At 31.8% G+C, this 10,429-nt stretch overlaps 1 protein-coding gene across 1 annotated transcript in view; it reads left to right on the top strand.

Moving 5' to 3' along the window:
- The window catches only part of DENND1B (DENN domain containing 1B), a 219,873-nt gene that overhangs the window by 176,223 nt on the left and 33,221 nt on the right, over positions 1–10,429 (top strand). Inside the window, exons 16-18 of the mRNA XM_017864615.1 lie at positions 4,890–4,930; positions 5,660–5,728; positions 9,730–9,786. Coding sequence (XP_017720104.1) covers positions 4,890–4,930; positions 5,660–5,728; positions 9,730–9,786 — 167 coding nt within the window. The remainder of the gene's footprint in view (positions 1–4,889; positions 4,931–5,659; positions 5,729–9,729; positions 9,787–10,429) is intronic.

Below are 10,429 nucleotides of genomic sequence, written 5' to 3'. Positions count from 1 at the left end.
CAGGATGGTCTCGATCTCCTGACCTCATGATCCGCCCGTCTCGGCCTCCCAAAGTGCTGGGATTACAGGCTTGAGCCACCGCGCCCGGCCTAATTTGACAAATATTAATTCCAGTGAGTACAGCAAGAAAGTTCCTTAGAAATTTGTGCCTATCAAGCATTATTTTTAAATTATTCTATGTTATGTTATAGATACATAGACTTTTTTTGTAGATGAAAATAAACTCAAATGTGTTAGAATTTGAAATAAAAAGATGACTAATATAATAAAAATTCGCAGTGTTCTACTAATGTTCTGTTAATTACTACTAGTAGTAATTAACTAGTAGTAACTAGTTCTACTAGTGTTCTATTAAGAAGATCTCCATCTAGCTAGGTGTGTGTGTGTGTGTGTGTGTGTGTGTGTGTGTCTTTACAAAATGGTTCCTAGAGGTCAATTCCAAACATTTGTCATTCACACTACCCTTGTGAGAAAGAAGAATATGTTGATGTCATGAAATCAACCTATGCTTCAAAGAAGTAAACTGATCTAACATTGTTGTTTCTCTCCTGATAATAGTAATATAATAATTGCTTATATTTATTGAGCACTAATATGTGGCAGAAACTCTCCCAAGAGCTCTACAAATATTATCTCATTTAATCCTCACAAAACCCAAGGAGATACTTTCATTACCTCATTTTTATTGAGTATTCAGCTCAATAATTCACTCAAGGTCACACAACCAGTAGTGGCCAGAGTCTCAATTCCACATGTGTCTATCTGACTTCAAAGATATCTTGTTTTTTATAGTAGATTTTCTTAATGCAAAAACATTCAGTAAACAAGAGTAATACTTAACCCTTTCCTACTCTGATTGAATCAAAGCAAAATTCTCATCTCTTTTGAATTTCTTGTAGATTTTTTTTGTACATAAAGTCCTAGAAAGACCACTGTGGCAGAAATTAACATTAAAACTAAGAAAAAATTATGTTCCTTTAAGCAAAAATAACTAGGAAATTTCAGAGAAACATATATTTTCTCTTCTTTATCATTGCAATAGTCGTTTGTACACTATTTTTGTTAATGCCGATGGTTATGATAAAATGAATATGAATATGATGGAGCTTTATCATTATTGTGGCTCTGATTAAAAATATACAGTGCAGGACAATCAGATAAGGAACATCTAGATTCACATTTGAATCTACAAGTGTATGGTTACAGAATCTGTGAATGCATGCATGTTTTTAAAACCTCCCTCTGACCTGTGAGCCCTCATCAGGACTATTAAGGAAATCCATGTCACACCTTATTCTTTCATGAGACCCTTGCAACATCTTCGACTTTAACTAAAAAGGACAATTTTAACCTAACTTAAAAGGAATGTGTAAAGGGAAGAAAAATCATGGAGTTTAAAAGGTAATAAAACAGGATAGGAGTAGAACAAAGGATGCATTTAAGTAAACATAGTGTTGGTCTGTGAAAAAGCAGGTAAAGAATATTGAGTAGTTAAGAACATATTCTTTCTTTAAATATTTTTTTCATTTACAAGAAAACTAGTTTTTAAATTTACACCAAGTTAACTTTAAAAAGGAGAAACGTTTTCAGATTCATTTTATGAGGAGTGTGTGGTTACTCTCCATCACTAGCATGTGTTTCTTCCTTAGTTTACACATATAATCTGATGAGTCTTTTATTTGTTCTTTTATTTATTTTTCCGTTCTTATTTAGTTTTACTAAGGTATCAAAGGAATTTGAAGGAAGTGGTAGGTAATATCAGTTTTAATGGCATTTTTCTGGCCTTGTAGAACAATTTAGACCAATTTATGTTTTGAGATAAATAAGTACAAATTACTGAAATTTAAGCAAGTACATTTGAAGAGAAAGTCTTGGCATAAGTGAGAAATAGATACTTTGTCCTTGAGTGTGAGAAAATCACTTGTTTTATTAACAAAAATAATGTTAAGGATTTCCTCAGTAATGCATATTATTGCCATAATCCAGTTATTTTAAAAGAAGGATTCTGAGGGATTTCTTTGGCATTCAAATTAATTTTTAGAAGAACAACAGCTTTTTTCTAATAATACTAAAGAATAATGTGCTTTTCTCATAAATATTGTGGAAATAGGAATCTTAAATCATAAAAGCACTGAAATTTAAAGGCACAATTAGCCCTTAAAACTTTTAAAATAGGAATCTACCTAAATTGTACCATATTTTCCTAACATCGAAGCAAGGGACTTCCTTGCCCCTATACTATGAAATTTTAGATTATTACTGGTAATTCTCTCTATTAACCTTCTTTTTCAGGGTATTAGCCTTGAGCAGTCCCTTTCCCTTTCAAATATATTTGCCTTGGGTGTGATATAGAGGAAACTCTGTATAACTTAAGTTTTAATCATATTTTACTTAGCAGTCTTAGAGGTAGTTTTTCAGAGTTGAAGGAATAATGAGCCGGGAATTAAAATCCTAGATTATTATTCTTTTTCAGTTGCCAGCCTTGAGAACATGAGTGAATAATATGTCATCATAGAACCTCAGTTTTCTGTTTTGGCAAATTATTTATAGTAATAATGATCATTTATGATATTTCTTCAATATACTATGTACCATACCAAACATTGTTTAACATTATCTTTCATCCTCACAATAATCCTGAAGGGCAATGACTATTATGCTTATTTGATGAATGAAGAAGCTGATGCTCAGCCAAGTTAAGGACCTTCTCCTAAACATGCTTCACAAGGATAGAGTAGGCCTGAGCTCCAAAGGTCCATTGGACTTCAAAGCCCACTTCCTTCTCATTGAACTGACCGCTTATGGCACTGTTTGCCTATTCTACAGTAGAAAAATGCAGTTCAAATAATGTAGATAAAAACATGCGATGACTTGTACAGAGCTGAAAATTAGCTTTTTTATTCCTCATAGTTCTAAATAAGACCCTAACCTTTCTACAATGGTTTGAAACTTTTATGATAGCTAGTTTCTTTGTGGTTCAGAGGTTTTAAAAAATTGTTTTCTGAATTGACAAAGGTTACAGAATGCTAAACTGGTGTTTCTTCTTCCACTTTCTTACATTCATTTTGGGAAAACAATTAAAACACTTTCCAGAATACTGTGAATAATAACAAAGTCTTAAATATGTGATTTCCACTCAACCATTTTTAGTACAGAAGTAATAATTATATGAACTTTTAATAAGTAATAAGTATATGAGAGCTTTTTAAATGCAGAAATAAACATATATGAATAATCTGGATGAGTAAAGATCTGCGGTTTATTTTGTTGTTTAAAAACATCTCTGAGAAATAAGTTGGTAGGATAACTTGGAATGTTTTACTATTTTACAAGGGAAATATACTTTTAAAAGTTTGGTCAAACCAAATATCACCTGAAACTCATACCTTTTAAACAGTACAACTTATTTTTACAGAGGTTATTTTAGGTAGTTACATTTTGCTATAGTTATTTCACAAGTTAAATAATGTGAAAAAAAAAAGTTTGTCATCATATTTTATCCTCCAGAAAAGGTGCAGTGCTGTGTTCTGAGTAGTCAGAGATGTTTTTCAGAATAAAAATTGTTTCTTGAGATTTCTTTTAAATTAGAGTAAGATTTTAAATATAGAAGTGAATCCAGAGCTGGACACTTCTTGCCTGATGTTGATCAGAGATGCAAAGATAACAGCTAGAATGAAATTTTGGGACTGAGATCATTTTGTCTCTATTTCGTAAGAGCAAGGTGATACATCTTTTAAAATCCACAGCCACAAAGTAGAGGAGAACAGTATGTTTTAGGGGTTCTTTGTACTGGGTAGTGTCTGAGTAGCCATTGGGACTTAAAAAAAAAGAGAGAGAGATAGAGTCTTGCCCTGTCTCCCAGGCTGGAGTGCAGTGGCGTAATCTTAGCACACTGCAACCTTGAACTCCTGGGCTCAAACAGTGCCCCAGCCACAGCCTTTCAAGTAGCTGGCACTATAGGTGGAAGCCACTACAACAGACCTGGAATTTTGTTTCTTTATTGTGACTTTTTACCCCTGTGACTTAGGGAGTATTTAAGTTTTTAAATAAGAAGGTAGCTGAAATCTAACTGAGATCAGTTGATGGGAAAGATTAGATAAGTTGTATATGTATTTCTTTTTTTACCTTCTGATATCATCTTATTGACTAAAGTATTTATCAATTTGGAACCAGATATGTTAATCGCCAGATATTGTTAGAACTACGTTTTTTTAGCACTTGAGCTTTTTCATAATCATGACAACCTATAACCTAAAAGCTGCATTTGCTTCACATTTCCTTGGGTAATAGTTTTCTAACTTACAGATTTACAATTAGAGGATATTTTCAAAACTAAAACTGCAAGCTTACATTAAAATAAAGTTAGCTACTAATCTCTGTTAATATTTAGCAGTTGTAGAAGAATGTTTTTTTGTTGCCAAGGTTTTTTGCACTTCTAAATTTCTTCTAGTTTTTTAAAAGTTCTCCATGTACATGAAATATTTTTAAATAAACCTAATTGTGTAAAGGAGGCAAAGTTTACAAAACAACATAGATATTAAACAGTGAAAAGTCAGTTTGAAAAACATAAGAAATTTGGATTTCAAATGAGGTTGGTTATATTTTCTCCTCTGAGGCTAATATTAAAGTGAAAGAACACTGTTAGGTTTCATATATGGATGAAGAAAAAGTGATTCTCTGTTATTCCTAAAATTGCTAATTACTCTATTCCTAAGAATTAGGGCAATTTATTAGTTCTTATGATGCCATTGCTTTTATTGCTTTTTTTACAACAGTGCATATAAAATTTGCCTACTAAAAATTGTACAAATACTAGTTCTTGATAAATTTTGGTTTACAGATTTATTTTTGATCAACCATTCCTGGCATTTCATTTTTATATATTCCAGGGAACCCGAGGTCATATCAACAATGGGTGCACACAGTCAAGGTAATCATAAGCTTTCAAATGTTATTCTTTTACTCTAATATAAATGGAGAAATGTTCAGCAAAAGTATGCTGTTTATACTTATGCTGTTTATTTGAAATATTTGAAATATTTGTATATTTTGTCATATTTTAAATATTCTTATTTTATGTTTATAGTTTGTTGATACTCATTAAGATAATTTTTAAATGGAAAGTTTTGGTCCAAAGATAAATGGCTCTTTTTGAAAAGCAAGATTTTCCTGCCAAATCTTGTTTTTCTTGTATTATTTTCCAGAAGAAGAAATTAGGTGGGTTAGTAGGATTTGATGGCAATTTTATAATTTGTGGTAATGTAGTTTTGTTAATATAATTTTTAAATATGAAGCTTTCTCTGACAGACTGAGACTTTATTTGCCCAATATAAAAACAGCTGATAAACTTGTATTTCTTTCTTATTAAGCTTTAAATATATTCAATACTAGTCATATTGCTCAAGTCTACCTAACCTTCAAGGAACAAATGATTTTTAAGTGATGTATTAGATCAACTAAAGAATAAAGTGGAAAGTGTACATTTTGTTTGAAATTATTATAGTACATAGAAACTTGAAAACACTGAACATGAAATAATTTGTGTATGTCTTTAAGTTGTGAGTAAAGCTCTTTTTTTATGCAACTTACTATAATACTTTGTTTTCAGGACATTTTGGCCAAACGTTTTTGGAAATATGTTTCTGTTTTTCTTTTGCAGAAAGGAGGTGCACTGTTCAACACAGCAATGACCAAAGCAACCCCTGCTGTACGGACAGCATATAAATTTGTAAGTTTTTTTGATATTTAAAAATCCTATTTATGAAATTATATAACATTTTCCTAGATGATAGATATGTAAATTCTGAATATTTTCTAATTTTCTTTTAAATAAACCTAAAAATTTTAGGATTAATATTGACCAAAGAAAATTCAATTGCTAAAATTATAACATTGCATGCAGAGGGTAGTTTCTTTTATATAATCTAAAAATGGTTCTCATTTTATTTCAAAGCTATCAGCAAAGTTGTGCAGTAAATTGAAACAGTTCATGATGGGGTGCCATTTTGTAAAATGTCATTATTTCATTTAACAACATTTTCCATTCTNTCTTCTTCTTCTTCTTCTTCTTCTTCTTCTTCTTCTTTCTTCTTCTTCTTCTTCTTTTTTTTGCTTATCAGCTTTTGTTAATGTTGGTGTATTTTATGTGTAGCCCAAGACAATTCTTCTTCCTCTAATATGGCCCAAGAAAGCCAAAAGATTGGACACCCCTGCTCTAAGACTCATAGAAAACAAAACGGAAATAATAGTAAGAATAATAAACAATAAATGATAAGTAAAAAAACTCTTTAATATGACAATTAAGACCCTTCAAAACCCAACCCTTCATGTCTAGTTCCTTTTCCCCCTACTCCTCAGAACCTTCCATATCTCTGAAGATACTTAGCTACTCCTCGTTTCATGAATATAAGATATTCTCCTCTGCCCTTTGATTCTTGCTCAAGCCATTCCTATTAATTGGAATGTCAGTTTCTTGGCCTTTATCCACCTAGAAAACACCAGTTCATTTTATAGGACTTAGTTCAGACATTATTCCCCCTGAAAAAATTTTTCTGAACCCTACACAAAAAAAGTTTATATACATATTTTTGTCTTTTCAACCCTACACAAAAATGTTTATATACGTATTTTTGTATCTGTAGGACCTTCTGTTTCAACACTTGTTTTGTCTATGTACATTTCTGTCTTGATACTAGTCTAGTAACTTCTCAGGAGGGAAGCTAGTGGGTTGTGTTCAATAAATTTTTAAAAATTCAATAGGTCATATATTTTATATTTCTAAAAATATTTAAGGCAATAGTTTTGATTTTGTAAGAATTTGTCTTCAAAAGCTTTTCTCTGTAAATGAATTGATGTGGTTGAATTAATAATAAAATAGTATATTTTAATAAAAATTTAGAACTTCTGTTATTCCTTGACTGAAAATTGTGATATGAATGTGGCCACCCTTTCTGTTTAAAAATTCCATTCAAATACTAAATTTTATAGTAGGGAAGCTAATCTATAGAATTGATTAAAAAATACAGTCCCAAAATTATAGTTATTTGAACCCTAGCCATAAAGCCAAAGTAAGACAAGGTTATCATTTTGCCTTAGAAACTTCAGCCTCTGCATTTTGTTTCATTGTTCTATGGCTTTCCTAGGAAACCTCTCTGGTGGTTTAAGTGCAGTTTTTGAAGAGATTTTGGTCGCACTGAAATAGCACACAACTACCATGTGAAAAAGCAAAGTAATGTTGATCCTTGTTTCTCATATTCATTTAACATTCTAAAAATAGTTTCACAGTCACTAGCCCTTCATTTTCTTCTGGAGCAGGCATTTGAGGGTTTTTTTTTTTAGTCTTAGAGAAGTTGTATTGTTTTGTCAAATATGTGTCTTGCCTTAATTTCCCTCATATTTTTCACAAAAGCACAGCAATGAAGCAAACATTCAAAACCCTATTCATTATTTTAAAATTTATCCTTCTAATCAGTGGAGTATTTTATTTTGAACGCTTCTCTGCAAGGAAGTAAAATCTTTTCAAATTAAAAATTCTGTTATTTGGGTTGGGCGCTGTGACTCACGCCTGTAATCCCAGCACCAGGAGGCCAAGGCCGGTGGATCGCTTGAGGTCAGGAGTTTGAGACCAGCCTGGCCAACATGATGAAACCGCCTATCTGTTGAAAATACAAAAATTATCCAGGTGTGGTGGCATGTGCTTGTGGTCCCAGCTACTTGAGACATTGAGGCAGGAGAATTGTTGGAGCCTGGAAGGTGGAGGTTGCAGTGAGCCAAGTTTCCCCCCCCGCACCCCGCCGGGGCCCAAAATGGGCCCTTTTCCCAAAAAAAAAAAAAAAAAAAAAAAAATTCTACTCTGGAGAATTATTCCCTAAATTAATTAATTTCAGGTGAATTAAGGTCTTTAGAATATACCTAATCACTTTTATCGTTTATCTTGTGATCATATCATCCCTGAATCAAGAAGTTTGAGGCAGGTAAGTCAGTCATTTTGTGACCTTTGTAGTTGTATCTAAAACTGATCTTTCCAGACTGCTTATTTTCTGATATCTGTACTCTGAAATTCCTTCTTTTACCACAAATTGCTATGAATAAACTCCCAATTTCTGTTGTGTGGTAAAACGAAATTTACTTACCTTGGTTTTCTATAGGTAATAAATTTTTCAAAAGTAGGAATCATGTTTTTACCTCTATCTCATTTATTCACAAATTATTTGAGTGCCTATCATGAACTAAGCCTTATGCTCATCATTGGAGTTATAGCAGAGCATGAAGGTACAGTAAGAGATACTGTCCCTACTTTTATAATTGTTTCCCTATCACTTTGCTCTGCACTTTGAACATACTACAGAAATACTGAATATGTGTTTGTCAAAGCAAATAATATTCCATCCTGTTCTTACAACATTTTATACTTATTTTATGGTTACATTTTTTTCCTATGCTTTTTATGCATGTGTTTTTCTATGCTGATAGGGGTCATAAAGAAAACTAGAGTTATCATACACACATGTATAAATTTAAGAATAACAGCAAAGTGGAATTCATATTTTATTTGGCTAAGCAGTTTTCAAAGTCATCTTTCTTGTTAGGTCTCAATTTTAAATTATTACCAAAGCCATTTGCTTGGAGCATTTCCCTGGAGAATACATGCATTTTGTTAAGCTTCAAACTGGTAAGTTGAAAAGGATAGAGAGAACCTATATCCCATCAGGTAATCTGAAGGAAGTCAGAGAAGGACATAGGACAACAATTATTTAAATGAATCAGTGCACTATGGAATTATAGAACCATGGAAAAGACTGACACTAGTAGCTTCAACTCTGTATACTAAAGAGCATCTGAAAAGATTAGTGTGATCAAGTGGATTAGAGGATAGTTAGCTAGATTACAGTCTCCCTGAGTCACTCTCCTTATTTTAAAATGTGATTATAGTAGTACTAATCTTACAGAATTGTTGTGATAACTACCTAAGATAATGCATGCTAAGCACCCAGCACACAGTCATATATTTAGGAAACAAAGTAAATATGAATTCCTTTTCTCTTCTTTTTCACCTTGGCCACTGTGAGTAGGAATTTCTAGTGGAACAAAGGCTAGGGCTTTCATGAAAGCCCCCAGTTGCCTTTAGTTAAGTTATACCCCACCGGAATCACAGCAGGATGTGAGAAACTCAAATGCTGTGGCCAGATTCCCTGTGAAACATGAGGATAGCTTTAAATTGTTAAATGACTTTTAATTTTACCAGAAAACTATATATGAAATACAATTCCATTAAGATGGCTCTGCTAATAAAATTCTATGTCTGTCTGTAAAAGCCCTTAATAAAGCTTTGTAAAATTGCCAAAGTTTCTTCAAGTTAAACATCTGCCCAAATAACTTGCTGCTGGGATGTACTTTCTCTGTTCCTCCAGTTTGTTACAGTTTTAACATTAGTAATCTGGTTTATTCCTTTCGTGTTCTTAATAGTTTAGGAAACAACATAGGCTAAATGTTAGCCTTCATATGATACTTGTATACAAAGAAGAGACTAATGGTTTTACCAACTGATTTAGGTGTAATAAAATAGTAAGTGATAATGTGTATCCCTGAAAAGAGTGTTAGATTATAATCTATTCTTTTTCTAAATCATATGAATAGTTAGTAATTGTCATTAGATGTGGTCTTGTATGCTTATTCTTTAAATGGTAATAGAACCATCCTGAGCCAGGCACATTTATTATCATTTTCTAGGCCAAAAATCATGCAAAGCTGGGACTAAAGGAAGTGAAGAGTAAACTAAAACACAAGGTATGTCATATTCATGTTTTTTCCTTTTTACCTTGATTCTTGTATTAATTTGAAGTTTATACTTTACCAATTAGAAATTTATGTTTTAATGATTTTGAAATATGCTTAGCCCTTTGTTCAAGAATTTTTTTTATAACAAGCCCTCTGGCAACTATCTGCTATTCTGTATGCATTCACTGAATAATCTCTTTACTGTTTGCATATTTTATCACAGAACTATGGAAATCTTCAAAGATGCTTTAACAGGATGTATGTTTTCATAAAGTTACTTGCCTTGATATCACAACTGAAGTTCTTGCTTTATGCTAAGATTTTTTTTAAAGATACCTTTTGTGTAGAAGTAATCCAGGAACGCCATCATTTGTTTTGATAGTCTCATTCTAATAGTATTACTTTAAAATGAAGAATGTTCTTAATTTACAAAAGGTTATGTATGTATTTAAGCTATGAATATTGCAGATATGTAAATATGTGTATATGTGTGTTGATTTTAATTTATATCTTTGCAGATTTTATTATCAGTTGTTATGTTCTGAATTTTTACCTTTGGAGAAAACATACTACTTAAAACTTCCAGTGTAGTGATAGAAAATTATCTTTATATAAATTTTATTCAGATTATTCAAAGTAATCTAAGATTTTA

This window comes from Rhinopithecus bieti, unplaced genomic scaffold (genome assembly GCF_001698545.2).
Source record: "Rhinopithecus bieti isolate Rb0 unplaced genomic scaffold, ASM169854v2 scaffold_74548, whole genome shotgun sequence".
Lineage (NCBI taxonomy): Eukaryota > Metazoa > Chordata > Mammalia > Primates > Cercopithecidae > Rhinopithecus > Rhinopithecus bieti.
Note: the sequence above shows the minus strand (reverse complement) of the source record. Positions and strands in the feature narration are given on the sequence as shown.